Genomic DNA, 21,636 nt, shown 5'->3' on the forward strand with positions numbered 1-21,636 from the left:
AGCATTTCCTTGGTTTAAGCCATCTTTTTGAAATAAGTTGCGAGGACACAATAAGCAGTTTGCAGTCACAACTTGTTATTGTTTACCTATTGCTATCTTTCTTTTTTATGCATGATAGAATATTCTACAAACTGACCCATGATTATCCTTTTATCCCCACCCTCTTGATTTACGGGAATTCTAATTGAGAGGGGAATCGATCATTTTTAATTTTTAACTGATTACATTTAAAGCCAACCAATGGACTGTTCATAGTTCTCAGATTTCACTCCCTCTTGTGCCATTCTCTCAAGGTAAGGTAATATATGTCACAACTGTTGGTTCTATTAGCTATAGAGGTTTGCAGGAAGATAGTTGCTTCTTGTTCTCTTGTTTTTCTTCCATTCAGAGAACTTCCTGTTTCCCCTCCTTGTTTGAAAAAATCTCTTTATTTCATCATATTTTTCTAATTGTTCCTTTTCAGCAAGATCTGCTGGAGTAATGGAATTCCCCCAAAGAGAGTGAAACTAAATTGGGCTTAATCACATGATCAGAGATTGCGAAAAATGGGAGAGAGGAACTTGCCAACAGCCAGAGTAGAACAACAAGGAGTTATTTGAGACAAGGAGAAAATAAGTGGCTGCTCTTCAGAATTCCTCCAGCAAGAAACTGTTTTGATCCTTTTCAAGGAATAAGATCTGAGAAATAGGAGAGAGGCCTTTGTCTTTGGCTGGGATTAAAAACGAGAGTCATTTATTTGGTAGACTTTCTGCCATCATGAAGACCTGGCTGATCCTTCTGTGTTTGGCCATTATGACCATATCAAGTCTTCAACAGGTAAGTGCCCGTTATTTACCTTATTAAGAGCAATGGAGAAGATCTAAACTTATTAGATTTCTAAGAGTATGCAGCATCCTAATATTTGTTGTTGGGATAAAATGAGAGAGAACACAGTCACAGAAACAAGCCAAGGTCACGGGGGCAAACATCTGGGATGTTTGTAATGTAATGCCTTATCAATGCTTTTATAATGCTTGTTGGATATTATATATGCTCTTCCTATGTGCAACTTTAGTGATGATGAAAGTTCTAGCCTTATAGTGCTCCAAAGATAGTTTGAAACAGGAGAGAAAACTGCATTCTGGCAGTTTACTTGCTGCTGATTCTGTCACCAATGAATGCTTTGCAGGAATGGGGAGGTATTCTGACTATGAGGTCTTTTTATGGCCATTGCTCTTGGGGTATGTGAAAGTTCTTTGCTTTCCAAGGACTGGATATCCTACAGCATAGCAAATCTGTACATAGTGCTTTACTGCACCACACACAGGCTATTGTTCTGGGTCAACTCTTCTAGGACTTGCAAGTTGCTGCTGCCACTCAATCCTTTATGCTCAGGCTTTCAATAATCAATCCTATAACTTTCAGCTCAAACAACAGTCTTAAAATGTATAAAGTAGCAAATAGTCGTTATCTTTTTCCGAAAGGTTCTGCAGTGGCTGGGATGAGGTGCTGTTTCAGTGTGGTTGCTCTTTTTCTGATTGCTACTGAGCTCCCAGCAAAGTTCCAAGCTCCAGGCAGGAATCTCATCAGGATATTCTGCCCCTACGTAGCTTGAAATTCTGGCAATTGAACCCACTTGCCCGCTTGTGAAAGCTACCAGTTTCCAGATGTTGCCTCTGCTTCCCTGTTTGTATGCCATTCAGTTATCACTTTCCTCTTACACCCCCCCCCCCCCGCCTCTGCCTTAGCATTTGCTTTTGTAAGATAAGGGCCTGGGTCAAATGAAGCTGCCCCCAGGCATCGGCACACCCTTAAAACACCAGAGTGTGGCTCCATTATCACAGGCAGCTGGACACACTGGCTTGGATGCTTGTGAGTAAAGTTGGGAGTGAATGTACGATTGCATATTAAGGGAAGTGGTGTTGGGAAGCATTTATGTCTGGATGCAGCTGTTTCCAGAGCACAGACAGCAACCCCAACTTCACAACCTCATGGTGCAAGGGATGAGGCAGCCCATTTTGCCTAGTCTATTATCGGTCATTGCCGGCACTGAATTTCCTTTGCAGCACTTGTTCCTGCAAAAATAGTTACTGATCTGAACCCCTCCGCCCCTTCCATCTCAGGATCCTCCTCTGAGCCTAGAACCTAATTGATAAATCACATACAGGGAAAGTTGTGGGGTGAGTGACAAAGAGCACCCTGGTGGTTTTCATGAGCCCACCTCCATGCGTGTCACCTCTTCCAAACACAGGTCTAATTACTTTTGAAAGAGCACTAAACCCATGTCCAAAACTAGCCTGGACGACAGGTTGAAAATGTGAAGGAAAGGCACATTATGAAACTGGAGGAGCACGTCCATATTTATCAACTGTTAGGCAACTAAGCTGGCTAAACCCATTGCTCAAACCACTCACTTTCATTTGCCCAACCCCATCCAACCATACATTACAGAGAGCAATTGCTATATGGTCTCCCACTAGCAGATTGTATTTAATGGTAAGGGAAATAACACCAGAAAAATGTATCAATTGCTTTCCTTAATTTGTCTTCATTAAGACTGTTAAGGGCAGCAATACATACTAGCAGCTAAATAGGCTCAAATATCAGGGTAGTATCGTTTATATCAGCACATTCTTCTGCCAACTTGTGGACTGGAGAAATGCACATTAACAGTCCCTAGTTAACTCCCTAGAGAGGAGCCAAGAAGCTATAGGATTCCTAGTTCATATCCTTTGTGACCTGATACTGCCACCTTGTGGTTCAAATCAGATGTTCAATGCCTTCTGGGAAAGTGCAAAAGAATGGAATGGAATGGAATGGAATGGAATGGAATAGAATAGAATAGAATAGAATAGAATAGAATAGAATAGAATAGAATAGAATAGAATGTTTATCTCAAAGGAGAGTGTCTCAGTGTAAGATAATCCTCTCCACAAAGGAAGAATGAACAAGAAAATCTCAGCCTGTTTTCAGCAAATCTAAGCCTGTATTTTAAGGGTAAATTATTAGGGTGGAATAATATACTTTCTTCAACTATTGAAGATTTAAGTGTTGACTGTTAAAAATTGTTGAATTATCAATTTGTTAACCAAACCAGAAAGAAGTGTTGATAAAGGAAATACATGGTTACTATTTGGGGTTTTTAAAATGATGAGTATGCATTTAAATAACAGGGATGTATTTCTCCATCACACCTTACCTCAAGGTTGCATCCAGAAGAGAAACAGTTGCTGAGAGGACTGAAGAACTTAAAGTAGTCAAATGCCAGGATGAAACCAGATTTCAGAAGTTCTGGTCATGGTTGTGGAGAAGGAAGAAGGTGTGATTCAAAATTCAGATCACAATTGTGTTAATTCTATCAACTAACACAATTTTGTTTATTCTCCAAAAGCACGTCTAACTTTTCCTCCAAACTTTGAGCTAAAAACTAACATAACACAACTAATTTCTCTTTTAAATCAGAAAGAAAATGTATTGTTTATGATGAAAGCAGGGTTCCACCACAAAAGCGCGTAGGACAAAATCGCGCTCGACAAAAGCGCGCTGTGAATTTAATTTTTATTAATTTTTATTTGAATTTTTCGATCTTTTTCGTCGCGCTGTGATGACGTCAAAGGCGCGATTTTGTCGATCGCGCTTTTGTCGTCCGCGCTTTTGACGGGTCACGGAAAGCAGATCACTAATGAGGATTTATTTTTCTAAGACACCTTGCATCGAAGAAGATAACGAAATAACACCCACTCCCTTTCAAGATGTTGAGAGAAGGGAAGAGCCAGCTCTGAATGCAGATACTGGAACCAACTATGAGAATAACTTGGATTATCAGGTGTGTTGGCTAAGGGAAATCAGAAAAAGGATTTTTTAAACTCAGCTTTCTTTTGCATAGAAAGTAACAGTGAATTTATTTTAAAATTTTGGCTGTTCTACTATCTTAGGCATTACTAGCCAACAGCATTTTCATTCTGTTTTAGAAACATTATTGATAGGTTTCAAACTATTAACCATATGGTCATGAAGAAATTAAAGAAAACATTTATTTATGTGCTCTGGTTAGCAGACAGGAGAAGATATGTACTTTCTACATCAGTGTTTCTCAACCTTGGCAACTTGAAGATGTCTGGACTTCAACTCCCAGAATTCCCCAGCCAGCGAATGCTGGCTGGGGAATTCTGGGAGTTGAAGTCCAGACATCTTCAAGTTGCCAAGGTTGAGAAACACTGTTCTACAACTCAGAATCAAAAATTTAGAAAGAGTCATTTAAGGTTAAATGTCTAATCTGTTCACAGCAATAATCAGTGTCCAGAATTGTCTAATTCTGAAAATCCATTCTCCTGCAACTTTTCCCAGGAGAAAGCAATGAAAGCAATGTAGCAGGCTGCCAGCCTGTTGAAAAACCTAACTTGTGCTGAACATAAACTTCTAATTTATTTCGTTTTGTTTTAAGGAACAAGGTATTGAAGTTTAATCTTTTAGAGTTCCTTTTATATGAAACGTTTTCCAAAACTGATTATATGTCAAACTCATCTAAACTGCAAAATGTCAAAACATTTAATTGTGACTAGTATGCAATATAGTGCCAAATATGCTTATTTTTAATTTAAAACCTAGGTATTTGGAGTCAAAAAAATGCCAATCATTTTTGCTTTTACTGATACATAAAAGCACACGTTCATATGTGTATAAATGTAATCCACTATTACTTAATATCAACATTTTATAGGAGACTTTAGTTAAGACTACACAAGGACCCCCACACAAGGAAAATGGAGAAGAAAAAGAATCTGCTAAAGTTCCAACAGAAAGACCAACCACAGAAAATACTAGCTCCATTCCCACAGTGTCTGATACCAGTTGTCCACCCAATTCATGCTCACAGCGCTGGAAACCATGGCCTACATGTGCTCAATCCACTCCAGAAGATGAACAGAAGCTGGCTGAGGCTCTATCCAGATTTTCGCTTGAGTTCTATAAAATAGCAGTCCAGAAAAATGATGGTAATATGGTTTTCTCACCCCTAAGCATCATAACAACGCTTTCCAATCTTCTATTAGGTAAGAATACACCATTGGGGCCTCTGCATCATTCCCCCCCCTTACCTGTTGGATCTGAAGTGCAGTGTGAGTGGGTCTCCTGCTATGTAGAAGTCCACAAATGTGTGAGCTCCTTGATTTATGTTTACATGAAAGGTCCCCTTGTATGCTACACATCAGTATAAAAGATGCTATTAGATACTATGTATCTAAAAAAAACCTGAAGTTATGAAACATCCCTCCTCTCATATGCATCCTTGTTTCAAATAGCATTACTAATATAGTAGACACATTTCTATCTTCCAATCTCATTCCTGTTATAAGAAAGTTACAGTACTAAACTATGGACAGCTTCATTTAAATTAAATTCCTATCTTTCTGGAACTGGGTTAGATTCATTTGGGAATCATTGGCAAGCTAAATAAAGCTTTGGACAGATTTTTCCAGCATTTGTTCAGGACATATTTGTCTCTATATTGTGTCAGGCTGCTAAGCACAATCTATTATTCTGATTACTGTTGCTGAAAATCCATGGGGACACAATTCATTTTCCACTAAAAGGTTTTGCTCCAACAATCAAATTCCAGCTTCAACATTTTTGTCTAATTTCTTTCCCTCTACGAGGCCTTCAGAACAACGAGGCAGTGCTGCAAACTGAACCTCTTGTTCCTGGTCTAAGGAGTTTTCTGCTCCTTAGAAAACAAACAGTCAGATATTGCCCAGATAACTTGGGCTAAAGTGCCAACAGTTTTTTGCCTGTTGGCCATACCAGCTGAAGCTGATAATGTTAAGGTCTAAAATATCTTAGGGCACTTGAATGTCTTACTATATCTTAGAGGAAACTATTGCTGTACTTTCACTTAATCCACATCTCCAATGCTGGCAACAACAAGCTGGGAAACTGGTCGCATTGTCACACTAAATCATCCAATGGTAGTGATTGATGTCACATGGGTTTAACATGCTCTGTTGCTGGGAATTGTGTTAATATATCCGGAAAATGTATCTTTTACCTGATTAACAAAAAGAAACACCAGTACTGGTGTTTTCCATACAATGTGAACATTCAAATGTGGCTTTGCAACATGAAAGTCCATTAAAGTGAAGGGTAAGGTTAATGAAGAGATATATCTCAGTCTAGATCTCAGAATCAAGCCCGTGAGTTACATTTGGCAGCCTTGAAATTGTCAAGTAAAGCCTTGTAATTGTCATAGAAAAGGCATTGTTATAAAATCCAAGAACTTGGGAGGTGAAAAATTAAATAAGTAGGTTACAGGAAAAAAAATCTGTGTTTGCACAATGGCATATAACCTCTCCACATACATATCTTTACCATTCAGGAGCCTGTGGTGAAACCAAAGATCGTCTTGAGAATTTGCTGTTCTATCCTAAAGAATTTGCCTGTGTGCATAGAGCCTTGAAAGCACTTGGCAAGTCCGAAGCCCTGACTTCAGCCAATGCGATTTTTTACCAACCAGGTGAGTAACAGTTGGTTTATTTTAACTAAAGGCCTGGTTTTTAAAAGTCAGCATGTTCCCAAATTGAAAGACAATATCTTCTTGGAATACAACTGAAGTCTGGCTTGTGCTGGAAATTACACTTCAGGCTTTCTCCATATATCCAGCAATAGATTAATGCTCAAATCCCAAAATTATTTACTTCAGATTGTACAATTAAATTCTGCAGAAGTAATATATGTTCTTTCAGATGTTCAGTCCCATCACTAGGTTAAACGCTAGAGTTAGTTGTAGTTTGTAGTTTATTAACATTTATAGGCCGCCCTTTTCCCTGAGGGGACTCAGGGCGGCTTACATAAAATCAGGGGAGGGGAATATAAACAGTAACGTAGACACACATAGAGTAAAAATAATGAGCAACATTCATTCATCATTCGGGAGGGGCAGTTATCTTTGTCCCCAGGCCTGACGGGCTAGCCAGGTCTTAAGGGCTATGCGGAAGTGGTTCTCAACCTGTGGGTCGGGACCCTTTGGGGATTGAACAACCCTTTCACAGGGGTCGTCTAAGACCATCGGAAAACACATATTTCTGATGGTTTTAGGAACCAAGACACCAATTTTATGGTTGGGGGTCACCACAACAGGAGGAACTGTATTAAAGGGTTGCGACATTGGGAAGGTTGAGAACCACTGCTCTAGACCAAGATAAAATGGCAGAAGGCCTTTTTTAGCCTCCTTTCTGTTTGTTGAGCAAATGCTACAGTAGTCTTCCCTAAGCTGATTTGAGGCCACAGTTACTACATTCGTTTTTTAAAGTTCGAAAAAATTAACTTATGATAATTGGATTTTTAGCTAATAAATGTTACTGGTAATAGTTCCTTTTTTTTACTATTCATATATTCCTAAGGCCCTGCAAAAAGGTTTGTGTGTGTAAATATGTTATAAGCATTTTTAAATTTTGAACTTTTTAATATTATTATAACTATATTTTCTTTGCCCCTTTGACAGACTCAGTCCAAAAATAATTTTAACATGTTTTTAAAACATACAAATGTAAAATACAGCAACAGAACAAAAGTGAAGGCTCGGTACTTTAAAGGAGAAGTTATGGTTCTCCTTTCTTCTAGTGACATTTTTGGACTTATTATGATTGAACATTTTTGTTGCTGATTTTCTCTTTTTACCCGGATCCATAAGCAGGATTCTATTCAATTGCTGTTTATAGATTTTAGCTAAGAGAAGTTGCTTATTCAGATCATTTCCCTTAGCTTAGTGTGAATCTATAAACAGCATATTAATTCATAGAACGTAGAATGAAAGGGTTGGAAGAGACCTTGAAGGTCTTCTAGCCTGACCTCCTGCCTATTCTGGACAAATGGTTCTCCAGTCTCTTTTTGAAAACTTCCAGTAATGGAGCACCCACAATTTCCAGACACAAGCCATTCCACTGATTAATTGTTCTCCACTGTCAGGAAATTTCTCCTAGGTTGAATCTCTCTTAGATCTTACATCTGTTACTTCCTCTCCTGCTCTCAGGTGCTTTGAAGAATAAGTTGACTCCCCCTTCTCTGTGACAGCCCCTCAAATACTGGAAGTATGCTATCATATCATCCCTAGTCCTTCTCTTTGTTAGACTAGACATACCTAGTTCCCTAGTTCGTTTCTCATATGGTTTAGCCTCCAGACTCCTTATCTTTTTCTTCTCTGCACTCTTTCTAGAGTCTCAACATTTTTTTTTGTATTGTGGTAAAACCAGAATTGGAAGCAGTATTATCACTTCAAGTGATCTTGAAACTAACCCTCTGTTGATGCAACTTAGGCTCCATTTAGCCTCTTTGGCAGCTGTAGCACACTTAAATGATGGTCTGTTGGGACATCTACATCAACTCTCATAGTGGCTTATCTAAATGGATAGGTGTTCTGTTACCACTTTCTTGTCTGTTTTGAGTTTCATTTCTGTTCTGTCTCCTATGATGCTGCTTTTGGTAGGTTGGGATATTGTTTCCTTTTGCACAAAGACAGATGCAAAACAATGAATTAGTGCTTTCCAGATTAGTACTTCCAAAGAAAATTCTATAGCTTATAAAGGAATTGATTATAATTCTCATATAAGAACATCCTTAAAAAGCACTCTTCTGGTCCCTTAAAGAAAATGAATTAATGACAGTATAACATATTATCTGTAAATGAGCCACAGTTGGAAACCATCCATCTTTATCTTTTAAATGAATAGCAAACTATAAAATCTTAGGAAGACAAGAATTATCTGTATTGTAAGTGGTACATGCCTGCTATTTCAATTCTTTTAATCTACATTTTTGACATGCAGAATTTAAGATGGCCAGTGGATTTAGTAATCTAACGAGTACATTCTATCAAACCAAGCTGAAGCTCCTTAGTAACAACACACAGCAGGCAGTGACTGATATCAACTCATGGGTGAGTGAACGTACTGGTAACAAGATCAAGAAACTCTTGGATGACCTGGATTCTGATACCCAAATGGTGCTCCTCAACGCTGTCTACTTCCACTGTAAGTAAAATATTTCTAGGGATTCTGCCCTTGACATCTAACGTTCTCTGATTTTCTGTAGAAGGAAAGTGCTACAGAAAGGGGATCAATTAATCTAGAACTCACTGCCACCATCATTTTCTCTGGGGAAAAAAGAGAAATAAATAATTGTATTTCTTGTACTGAACATACTGTGTTGCTGGATCTGGGATTAAGAGTGGCAATCATTAAAGGATTAAAAATATAACAACCCAGTTATATTGTTATACTGTTATTATGTTATTAAAACACATAGAGAAATTAAACATTCACATATTGGCATGTGTTGATGAGCTTGTACAAGGCAATTGTAGTTGACCTCAGTGTGGTGCCTCCTGTCCCAGAGGCAATATGATTGATCACACTTCATGACACCAAAGGCCTCATATGGCAATTCCAGTATCTGAAGAGCCTTTTTCACCAGTTTTGTGTAAGATTCATCTGGTACTTCCAGTAGCTGAACTGCTGAATGAAATCTAGAGCAATATGAAGTCAAGTAAATGTCAGCCTTGCTTCCCTTTTATAAGTGGAGATGGAAGATTGCTTCTCAGGGCAGCTTTCACAGGTATGATTTGCATAAAGTATTTTCAAACCAAAGAAAACTTTTGAAGCATTGTACAATCCATTGTTGAGTTACTTTTACAAAAATACTAACAAGAGGAGAGAAACATGGGAGGAGGGGAGACTGTGACAATACTACTTTCCATGCTGTTATAATTACCTTCCTTAATTCTATAAGGAATTTCCTACTAAATATTGCCAAGCCAAGCTGTATCCTTATAACCTAATTACTACCTGGTTTATATTTGCATAAAACATGAAGGTTCACACAGCTTCTTGGCAGTTCAGATGCCTTACTCAAAGGAACACTAGCTATTTCTTGTGTGCCTCACAGATGCCGCATCAGATTCTTCTCTGCACCATCTCCTCTATACTGGGATGTCATTTATCCCTAATACATACTATTTCCGTTCATGTTTTCTGATACAGGAAGCAACATTAGTCCTTTGTCCCTCAGTATATTCTTATGACTTTTTTTCTTCTTCCAAGTCTTTTTGATAATCTGTCCCTCTATTGCTGACACTGTCTTTGAATATTATTATCTTCCATTCAAGCATCCCTTAGATAACTAGTCCCAGTGGCCAATGGTGACACTGAGAATTTCCTATGCACATTGAAATTCTAAGTTACATCATGCAACCTGGATTGATGCAGGAAACTTAGTTAGCTAGACCATCAAGTTGGGCCTGAACCATCATGACAGTATTGGCAAATATCTGCCATGCTGACTTGTGTCCAGTAGTAATCCAAGAACAAATCAAGTAAGTTTTGTCTAGTAATCATTTTGGTCCCCAAATTGTTCCCAAATTCTTTCATAAGGCAGCCATCCATCATTTTGAGATCATTCTTAAAATTGATTCATGCTACACCTCCTAAGAATGATGAGACTAGCAACTCGTTATTTATTTATTGAATGAATTTATATGGCTGCCCAACACATCCACTCTAGGTGGATTAAAAAATTAAAAATCCTCAATACAGAAACCCATAAGCTCACTCCACCCTCTGTTGATGTGATTCCACATTTCATGGAACCTTATTGAAATTGTTGATTAGAAGAGGAAATGGAAAGAGATGATTAAGCTTCATCCCTCCAACTGTGAAACCAAGGGATGCTTACTTTCCCTAACAGATAAAGGAAAGAATCAACCAATAATACCATTTAATTATTTGCATCTATATTTGTGGTTACACATACCCCCCCTCCCTTTAAATGTTTGAAAGCATAAAACAAATGAAAAATGCAGTGGCAAGTTGCTTTGGTGTTTTTTTTCAAAGCAACATGAATGGTCAACAAGATATCAAGAACTGAGCTCAATTGAGGAAACTTTTTTTTAAACTTCATTTAGATATTACAAGTTTATATAAACTTAACCTAATTTAAATTTATTCACTATTTAAATGTTATGAGTTGAAAGGTAGACTTACCCACAAATTTAAGTTGATTGCCCTGCTTTCAGGTCAGTTTTTACTAATAATCGAACAGTGCATCTATCTAATCCTTGAAACTCATCCAGCACAATTTTCATTGGATAAATTAAAATTTTTCTTATATAGTTGGTGTGTGCGTGTGTGTATTTGTGTGTGTGTGTGTGTGTGTGTGTGTGTGTACCCTGTTTCCCGAAAAATAAGATCTTCCCGGATAATAAGCCCAATCTGGCTTTTGAGCACATACACTAAAATAAGCCCTCCCCTGAAAATAAGCCCTCCCCAAAAATATTGCAACACAGCAGCAGCCATGAGGTGATCACTCTCGCTGCCTCCTGCACCTCAAAAATAATAAGACCTCCCTGAAAATAAGGTCAAGCGCTTATTTGGGGGGTCAAAAAAAATAAAACTCTGTCTTATTTTCAGGGAAACACAGTGTGTGTGTCTGTGTCTGTGTCTGTGTGTGTGTGTAAAGGCATGGGTGCATAAAGAGCTTCCCTCTTATCCAAGTTCTTTAACTTTTCAGCCAAATGGAAAACTATATTTAAAAAAAAGAATACAATCACTGAAGATTTCTACCGCCCTGATCTCCCTTCCATCAAGGTACCCATGATGACCAGTAAGAAATATCCAGTGACTTCCTACTTTGACTACAATTTGCAGGCTAAGGTAATGTGCACATGACAGCCTCTTTCAAGTCCCTTTTATCTGATCCATGCTTTCTATGAAGTATTCACATTCCATGAATTCCTTGACAGATAAGTTGTAACAGGGACCTAGGAAGTAAGACTTTTCTATCACAACATCTGCCCTCTGGAATCCCTGGCTGGTCCCAACCTGCTAACATTTTGTAAAGCCTTTAAAAGGTGGCAATTTTCCCATCAGGGAGCTGGGAAGTTAATTGGTTCTGGGAAATTGATGTGTCAACTGCTGATGTTTTATGTGGTTCTCAGCTGCCATCATGTGTATGTGTGCATGTGTGTGTGTGTGTGTGTGTGTGTGTGTGTATGTATGTATGTATGTATGTATGTATGTATGTATGTATGTATATGTGTGTATATATATATGACACTAAATATATACCTACTTCCCTGGCTCAGCTGATAAGGAGGAGGACCTTGTGGCTTAATGGTTAAGACATCTGCCTAAGATGTAATACAGCACAGGTTCGAATCCCAGTAAGGATATGGCTAGCTGATGAGAGCTAAATAGCTTGAAATAGATCTATACTAGTCTCCCTTTATTTATTTATCAGCACAAATACAACACAAATGTAACAAAGGCAACAGTAAAAATATTGGGTTTCTGTTGTGATGGTCTCTTGTGACGAGTCGATAGACAGAGAATGGAAGCAGTTAGCTTCCTCCCATAATTGGGGCATACCAGGGGTTGTGACATATATATATTAGTTACATTTGAATTTTTAGTCCTTTTTAGCTGCTTAGAAATGTAAAACAAAAATAAAAAGTAAGAATGGGGACAACAACAAAGGCAATGCATTTAAATGCAAACCCATGGCTGCCAGGGGTTTGATACCCACCAGCTCAAGGTTGACTCAGCCATCCTTCTGGAGTGGGTAAAATGAGGACCCAGATTGTTGGGGAAAATGTAAACCACTTCAAGAGGACTGTAAAAGCACCGAGAAGCAGTATATAAATCCAAGTTCTATTGCTACCAGTAAATACTCTACCTATACCATGAGAGTTATTGTTCTCTAGAGATACATGGTTCCTAAAGCATTCATGGAGTTCCACTTTCATGCCCAGCACTTTTGCTCTTTTGAGTTAAAAACCATTATTGGACTGAATAAGGGTTAGATTGTCTATTGTTAATGTACAAGCAGGAGATCTTTCTTTTTTAGTATTTTAAAAGCCCAAATAACAAATGCTGCAACCCTTCTTGTACGTCTAGTAAAAAACAAACAAAACAAAGATAAAAGATAGAATTAAACCAGAACTTTCAAACAAGGCTATTGACCATGCCATTTGGATGGATGGATGGATAGATGGATGGCTGAATGGACAGACAAACAAATAACTAGATAATCACTTCTCACTCCTCTTCAGAGGTGGGTTTCTGCCAGTTCTGCCCAGATTGGGCAAACCAGTAGTGGTGGCAACGGCAGGCTCCACCACCTGCCCATCATGCGTGTGTGTGTGTGTGTGTGAGCGCACGGGCATGAGCAAACTGGTAGTAAAAAAATGGAAACTTACCATGCGGACCTCCCAGGCTCCATTTTTACTGGCAGAGGGCTGCAGGATGCCGTCGCAACTGAAAATGAAGCCTCAATGAGTGATGTCGAGCTGGCCATGCCCATTCTGGGCATCCCCCCACACCCATCCCCCCCGAGGTCAAACACAACCCTGATGTGGCCCTCAATGAAATCAAGTTTGACACCTCTGGACTAGTGGCTGATGGATATTTGCTTCATCAGGTTGGCCGGTTTCAGCTGCATGACGATTTGAGTTTGGTGATCCTCGTCCCTCGCTCCCAGTTCATAAACCTCTCTGAGATAGAAGAACGTCTCACTGCAACAACCGTCATGGCTGCTCTGGATAGGCTGGAGGCCTTGCATGTGAAGCCAACAATAGTAATGCTACCAAAATTTAAGCTGGAATCATCCCAGGATCTTGCTGAAATCATTGGAGAAATGGGTAAGCAAAATTAAGAAATTAAATCAGTGGGAACATTAGAGATGAGGACAATATACCTGTATTTTTCAGAATATAAGACACACCTTTTTCCCTCAAAAAAGAGGCTGAAAATCTGAGTACTGAAACTCTGCCCCCTTCACCAAATGGCCGTGCATAGCCTTTAGGAGGCTTCCAGAGAGCTCCTGGGGGCTGGGGAGGGCAGAAATGAGTTAAAAACGGGGCATTTGTTTTGATTACATGACCCCGGAGATGCTACAATGGTCGTGAGTGAAAGCTCTGGTCATAAGTCCTTTTTTCAGTGCTGTTGCAACTTCAAATGGTCCATAAATGAGTGGTTGTAAGTCGAAGACTATCTGTAACTTTGGAAGATAATGAGGAAATAGGAAAAAACATTCCCTCTTGCTCTGTTTTCAGTGCAATTCTCTTGAATAATAGAAAATTATTAGAGTTGGGGAATGGAAAACGCTTTTGAGACTTTTAGCATTGTTTTAATGTTAGTCATTTTGGCCTCCCTTGTGAAAGGATACTTGGAAAAGAAAGAAAAGAAGAAAATGACAAGAAAAGATAAAAAATATATCACGTGCATAAACATTAGGTAATAGAAGTTGACTGGATACAATATTGAGCCTTTAATTAATGTTTAATTAAATAAGAATTATTCTAACTGGGAGAGATTGCAGAATGGGATTGACTTGCCAATATGTGTCACAGAAAGACCTTTACAATGAGGGCATTGCGAGTTTTTAGAATAGTGTTTTACAAACAAATGTCATAATTGCTCTTTAAATAATTCTGGGAAAGCAACACACCTCAGCTATGTATAAGCAGGTAATATGGACATTACCCGAACATGCTGTTTTGCAGATTTAGATATATTTTAGTTCTGTTTTTCTTTCAAGTGTTGAGCCATTTCTTATGCATCCTTTCAACGTTTCCTTTTAGATTTTGGCCTTTTTTATGATGCTGATTTGTGTGGGATGACTCAGGGTGAACTGATAGCTTTGTCCAGTGCCAAGCACAAGTCTGTCCTACAAGTCTCGGAGGAGGGAGTAGAGGGAGCTGCCGCAACAGCCGTCAATCTAGCACGTACAGCCACAGTCTTTGAAGTGCAACAGCCGTTCATCTTTTTGTTTGTGAGGGATCGTAGAGTCCCAGTCTTTATGGGACGTGTCACTAACCCACTGGCATCCTAACTTTTCCATGCCCTCCCAATTTCCATTAATGGGACGAAGCCAGCTTGCATATTACCCTAGCTAGCTCAACCTGAAAAATATAATCAGGAGGTTTGTGGAACTCTGATTCCATGGAGCACATTTATTTAGCATCTTCAATTAAAAGGTTATTTTATTTGTTCATGTTATCTTTTTTTAAACGTCTGTTCTCTGCTTCTCTGTGTGTTTTGTATATCCCTTTTGCATCTATGAGCCCAAGAGAAATCCATCTCATTTATGCCAGACATGAAGTATATGAGTGGGGCTCCACCATGTCTGTATGTTTGACCTCTTCTATCCCTTTTGGTCTTCTAAGAAATAAAGTATAATTGTATTGTCTCCTTGGACTGTTATTGCTGTATCTCAGACTAAGATTTACTGGAGAGAATTTGGGGTAAAAGATTTCTGTCAATAGCTGTTAGATATCCCCACCACCACTGATAGAGGTTTCCACCAAGGTCCTCTGTTCCGGCGGGAACAGAGGTCGAATCCCATTGGTCAAGAGGTCTGACAGATCCCTTTAAAAGGGGATGCTCTCCAACCCGTCTTCAGCCGGATGTTTACTTGACTTGCAATAAAGAGCTGTTGTTACTGGAGCCTTTGTGTGCCTTCCTTTACCCGATGTAACACTGGCGACGAAGGTGAGATTGGAAGGCAACTAGGCGAACAAAAAGAGCAACCGGAATCTTGCAAGTACATCCAGCCTGGAGTATCCTGTGTGGCATCAAGCAGACCATCACTGAAGATGAAATTAAATCAGGATGGCTATGCATGCCCCACCAACTCCATATGATCCAGCCACTGAGCCTGGGAATCGTACATGTTACGATTCGAATGTTTCCTCGAAGCGAGCGATCTCACGGGAGTTCCAGAAGCCCATAAGAAGAACATGTTCCTGGGTTACTGTGGCTGGGAAGTGTTCGAAACAGCAAAAAACATCTAGGAACCAACTCCGCTCCAAGCAGTGTCCTGGTCTGCACTGCAACAAACGCTGGAGACTCACTATGCGTCCAAGCCATCCAAATACGTTTGGCGGCACGAGTTTAACATCCGGAACCAGATGGAGGGCGAATCTATCAATGAGTATGTAGCAGCACTCTGAAAATCCGCAACCTAATGTGAGTTCCGAGACCTGGACGAGCTGACTCTGGACCGCATAATTTGCACCGTGCGAGACATTTCTCTCTCTGCAGATTGCACTAGATGAGGCTAGGGCATCCAAATCAGTTGCCAAATCGATGGAAACCCTACAGCGCCAGAGCGCCCCTCAAGACACGTGGAAAAGTACCCGCGTACATCGTGAGACTACCGAACTCGAGAGCTCCGAAACCGGGGAGGACGACAGCTACTGCATGTGCAGCAGCCACACCAAGCTGGTGCGAAAATTCAACTCACAAGCTCTGCCTGCGCCAGCTGTGGAGGAGACCATGCCCGAGCATCCTGCCATTTTCTTGAAGCAACTTGCCAGCGATGCAATCGGAAGGGACACATTGCCAAGGTGTGCTGCAGCAACTTCCCTACTGCCACCAGACAGCCCAAAGGTTCACAAAGCTGCCAACAGCGGTCCAAACCAGGGGCTTGGCAGAAGTACCCACGACAGTCAGAAGGTGATGATAGGATCGCCAACCACACGTCTGTCACACAAATCTGTTCCAGGCGCCTAAGAAAGCTGAATGTCACTGTCCCGGTTAGACAAAAAGGTGCCCCAAAAAGCTGAAAGTCACTGTCCTCATCGAGGACTCTCCATGTGAAATGGAGATTGACACTGGATCGTCACTGACCATAATTCCATGGTCAGTTCTCAAGCAAGCAATCCCAAAGTTATAGAAGCATCACCTCTGAAACCCCAACGTCCGCCTGCACGACTACCAGGGAAACCAAGTCCCCATCGTGGGCCAAGGCACCTTCCGGGTGAGCTACAAATGATTCAGCAGTAATCTCCCCATGACAGTGGTCAGCAGAAACCTTCAAAGCCTCCTGGGGCTTGATTGGTTCCAAGCTTTGGGGATGGAAGTGACTGGAATCAACTCCATAAGGAATGAAGGCACTGAAGCCCTCTTTAAAGAGTTCGAGGACATTTTCAGCACCGGCGCTGAACCCTCTTTAAGGAGTTTGAGGACCTTTTTGGCACCGGTCTGGGTAAGTACAAAGGAACAATTTCCTTTAGCTTCAACCCCACAATAGCCCCAATTAGGCTAAAATCCAGGAGAGTACCTTTCGCTCTCTGTCCTAAAATAGACAAAGAAATTGACAAGCTTGTGAGCCAGGGGATCTTAGAACCAGTCGATCACGCACGCTGGGAGATGCCAATTGTGACACCTGTCAAGCCTGACGGGTCTGTCCGCATCTGCACGGACTATAAGTGCACAATTAATAAAGCATTACAACAAAGTGCATACCCTATACCCATTGTGCAGCACCTTCTACATTCGCTCAGCCCAGGAAAAATCTTTGCAAAATTGGACATGGCACAGGCATACCAACAATTGCCAGTAGATGGCACTACCGTGGAGGCCCAAACCATTGTGACGCACAGGAGTGCATTCAAATGCCACTGCCTGCAATTTGGTGTTAGTATCGCCCTTGGACTGTTCCAAAGTGTCATGGAATGACTTTTGCAGGGGATTCCAGGAGTCGTCCCCTATTTCAACAACATCTTGGTATTGGCTGCAAATGAGGCACAACTTTTAAAACATGTACGAGCAGTTTTGACCAGAATTAGAGAGAATGGTCTCCAACTCAAAAAAGAAAAATGTCAAATTAATGTACCAAAAGTCAAATTCCTTGGGTACCTGATAGATGGGTCTGGAATCCACCCAACCTCACAAAAAATTAAAGCTATTAAGGAAGCTCCCACACCTCACAATCAGACTGAACTGCAGGTGTTCCTCGGACTCCTTAATTTCTACATCGTCTTTCTCAAACAGAAAGCCACTGTTGCTGAACCATTACATCGCCTCCTAGCCAAGAATGCAAAATGACCCTGGGGCAAACCCGAGACCGCCGCATTTACCGCAGTAAAATGACTTCTGTCAGTGGATTCTTTCCTTGTACAATACAACCAGACCCTGCCATTAGTGTTGACATGTGACACCTCTCCTTTTGGTGTTGGCGCTGTCCTCAGCCACCGTATGCCCAACGGAACTAAAGCCCCCATTGCCTTTTATTCCAGGACATTGTCCGCTGCAGAGCAGAACTACAGTCAATTGGACCGTGACTCTTTGGCTGCAGTGGCCGGAGTGAAAAGGTTCCATGAATACCTCTACGGCAGGGATTTTGAACTGATTATAGACTATAAGCCTTGGTTAGGGTTACTAGCTGGGGATCGCCCCACCCCGGTATCATTATCCCCATGAATGACCAGGTGGACTATTTTCCTGACTGCCTATTCCTACTGCCTAATTCACCGACCCGGCTCCACTTTAGGGCATGCGGATGCCTTGAGTCACTGCCCCTTGCCTGAAGTTCTCGCTGACCCCACCCCCGAAATGATGGTCCACCTCATTGACTGCTTGGAAACTGGACCCGTCTCCTCTAGTGACGTTGCACGCCACTCTGCAAAGTATCCACAAATAAAGTAAATCTTGAACTGGGTGTGGAGGGGGTGACCCAAGGGGCCTATCAGGGCTGATTTCAAAATGTATTTTGCCAAAGTGATGAATTGTCAGTTATTAACGGGTGTTTGTTGGGGGGGGCGAGTAATTATTCCCAACAAACTGTGCATCGCAGTACTAGAAGCATTACATGTAGGGCATCCTGGGATAGTCAGGATGAAGCCTCTGGCAAGAAGTTACATATGGTGTTGTAACATGGACAGGGAGATCGAGGAATGGATGGCCACATGCACACCCTGTCAGGAATCCACACCATCACCCCAGAAGCGCCCGCTAAAGAGTGGGAGTGACCACAAGCACCATGGTCCAGAGTGCACATTGATTTTGCTGAATCGGTACATGGCCAAACATTCTTCATAGTTGTGGACGCTTACTCAAAATGGCTAGAAGTAGTCCTAATGACTTCAACTACAGCGGAAGCAGTAATCAAAGTACTACGGAGACTTTTTTCCACACATGGGTTTCCTGAAGTCTTGGTCTCTGACAATGGCCCCCAATTCGTGGCCATGCCATTCGAGACCTTCCTAGCATCTCTGGGAATCAGGCATGTCCTGGTCACACCATTGTATCCAGCCTCCAATGGTCAGGCGGAGAGAATGGTGAGATCTGCAAAGGAGGCCCTTGCTAGGATGGGCCCAGGTGAGTGGCAGACACGAATAGACCTATTGATCCAACATATCACACCCAGCGCTACCACTGGGAGAAACCCCTCTGAGCTTCTCATGGGCCGCTGCCTAAGGTCTCACCTAGACCAGCTACATCCAAATTATTCTACCACATCACACACACCCCGACTCCACAAGCAAGGTTTGATCCTTCTCCATAGGTGATTCGATATACGCACATAACTACACAGGGGGAACATTGTGGATTCCTGCCACGGTAATTGGAATTACCAATCCTCGATCATATACAGTAGAGCTCGAGGACGGTAGAAATTGGAGAAGGCACATTGACCAACTCCATGACTGGATTTCCAGTTCCAAACTTAGGCAACCAACAGTAACTCCTGCACAAGATAGTCAAAGCCACAGGAAACAAAATAACAATCTCTCCATGTCCAACTCAAGCCCGAGAATCTCGGAAGACTTATCTGACTTTGATGCAGGCCTGCAGCGAGCTCTGAGTGAGTTAACTCCAGAAGCTCCAGCCACGGCCTGTGGAAATTTCCAGGAGTTTCCATCAGGCAGAACTGCATAGCAAACAAGTCAGTCCAACTTGTCCGAAGGAACCACCTGCACTGAACTGCGCAGGTCAGGCAGAGCTACGCAAAAGCCCACCTACCTGCATGACTCTATTACCAGCTGGGTTCATCTATCCTAGAGGGGAGGGGTGTTAGATAGAGGTTTCCACCAAGGTCCTCTATTCCGGCAGGAACAGAGGTCGAATCCCATTGGTCAAGAGGTCTGACAGATCCCTTTAAAAGGGGATGCTGTCCGACCTGTCTTCAGCTGGATGTTTACTTGACTTGCAATAAAGAGCTGTTGTTACTGGAGCCTTTGTGTGCCTTCCTTTACCCGATCTAACAGTAGCCATTATCATATAGCCAGGTCTACCCATGATGACCTCAGAACCTTAAAACCAACTCTCAGTTTGCATGATTATATATGACACTGGAGGGAACCTCTGCCTTGCCTTGCCTTCCCCCTAAGTCCTAGCTCTTCCCTCCCCAGTTGCCAGTTGTTCCATTCCTGGAGCCTGAACTTGAAGTTTGCATTTATACCATTCTCTTTTCCCTATGCAACCTTCCAGGTAGCCTTCAGAGTTTGCCCCAGGTAGACCACACTGCAGTAATCCAAATGGAAAATTACCAAGGCATGAGTGACTTGAGCAAAGCCTCCAGGAAAGGGTCCACGATGAATATGTGCAAATGTACACCTAGCCATGGCTGCCCCCACCCCTGCTCTTTGAGCAGGAGACATGAGTCTAGGAGGACTCCAAATTGCATACTAACATGATTTGGGGGATTTCTACTCTGTCCAGAGTCAAAGATGAAATATGTGAATCTGGGCATGGGTGGCCAAAAACCAAGAGCAACTCTATTTTACTAGGGTTGAGCCAATTCCTCCCCCACAAGACCCTTGGCCAACACTGCCATACCATCAACAGTATATCTAGGGGTAGAGGTATATAATTGAATATTACCAACAGATTGATGATACTGACAAATGACACCCCCCCCCAAAAAATGGTTTCATTATGTTTAAAAGGAGCAGCAAAAGGCTCAAGCCCCGAGGCAACCTACATTACAGTGGCCCTGTCAGCCTTGGGAGCCATCTTTTCCTTGGAGCTTCAGGGCTGCCACATTTAGTGCCTGGAAAAACCAGAGGGGGGATTACAAGGAGTCAGTGGAGAATTAGCCATAACAACATTCCTTCCTCTGAGAGTCAAGGACAATTAGTCTGCACCTGGATAGGAGTGACTGGGGATTGTCTCCAGTTGGGATGATGACATGATTGGATCATGTGATGGACTTGTGGGTGTGAGGGATGGATCTTTAACTTTCTTTGGATAGGGAAAAACCCAAAACTTTCAGATTCAGGTTTTCCCAGATGTGCCAATATGACATCTCTAATAAATTGGAACTTTGAGGAGTCACTTGTTGGGGGTATTACCTGGAACCCTGACAGGCCTAGGCCTTGACTTCCCCCCTTGCACCAACACCAAGGAAGAATCTAGGAGGAAGGAGGAAAACTACCATCCCACTCTGAATCCCCAAAGATCATCCAGAACAATACTGTGACTTGCAGCAGCTGCTGTCACCCAGTCCAGCCCGCTTCACAGCATTGTTGTTTTGTGGAAGGTAGGATGAGGAAGGAGAACTGGCAGAGGTGGTATTCAACCAGTTCTGACCAATTCTGGTGAACCAATAGTGGAAATTTTGAGAGAACCGGCAAATACCACCTCTCTCTGGCCCCGCCCCCATCTATTTGCTGTCTCCCGAGTCCCAGCTGATTAGAGTCCCAGCTGATCAGCTGGGTCTTCTTCTGTTGCCCTGCACAGGAGAACGGAGCTGGAAAGTAGGTTACTAGGGTAGGGAGGGAATGGGGATTTTGCAGTATCCTTCCACTGCCATGCCCACCAAGCCACACCCACTAGAACCGGTAGTAAAAAAAATTGAATCCTACCACTGACTTGGTATATTCTCCAC

General features: G+C 41.7%; 1 protein-coding gene and 1 pseudogene across 2 annotated transcripts; both read left to right on the forward strand.

Moving 5' to 3' along the window:
* The first annotated feature begins 347 nt into the window (after window positions 1-347).
* SERPING1 (serpin family G member 1) lies at window positions 348-15,210 on the forward strand. Of its 2 annotated transcripts, XM_087714235.1 has the most exons (9): window positions 348-816; window positions 3,185-3,298; window positions 3,683-3,805; window positions 4,700-5,030; window positions 6,350-6,487; window positions 8,796-8,999; window positions 11,533-11,675; window positions 13,441-13,660; window positions 14,603-15,210. In XM_087714235.1, the coding sequence occupies exons 1-9, from the start codon at window positions 757-759 to the stop codon at window positions 14,851-14,853; spliced, it is 1,584 nt and encodes a 527-aa protein (XP_087570361.1). In that variant the 5' UTR covers window positions 348-756; the 3' UTR covers window positions 14,854-15,210. The 2 variants fall into 2 exon arrangements, with proteins under 2 accessions (XP_087570361.1, XP_087570369.1); XM_087714243.1 differs by lacking the exon at window positions 3,185-3,298.
* Window positions 15,211-15,361: 151 nt separating this feature from the next.
* Window positions 15,362-20,395, forward strand: LOC148049479 (uncharacterized; annotated as a pseudogene).
* The last annotated feature ends 1,241 nt before the right edge of the window (window positions 20,396-21,636 follow it).

This window comes from Thamnophis sirtalis, unplaced genomic scaffold, assembly GCF_051295495.1.
Source record: "Thamnophis sirtalis isolate CommonGarterSnake01/CBP01778 unplaced genomic scaffold, rThaSir2_p1.2 scaffold_1, whole genome shotgun sequence".
Lineage (NCBI taxonomy): Eukaryota > Metazoa > Chordata > Lepidosauria > Squamata > Natricidae > Thamnophis > Thamnophis sirtalis.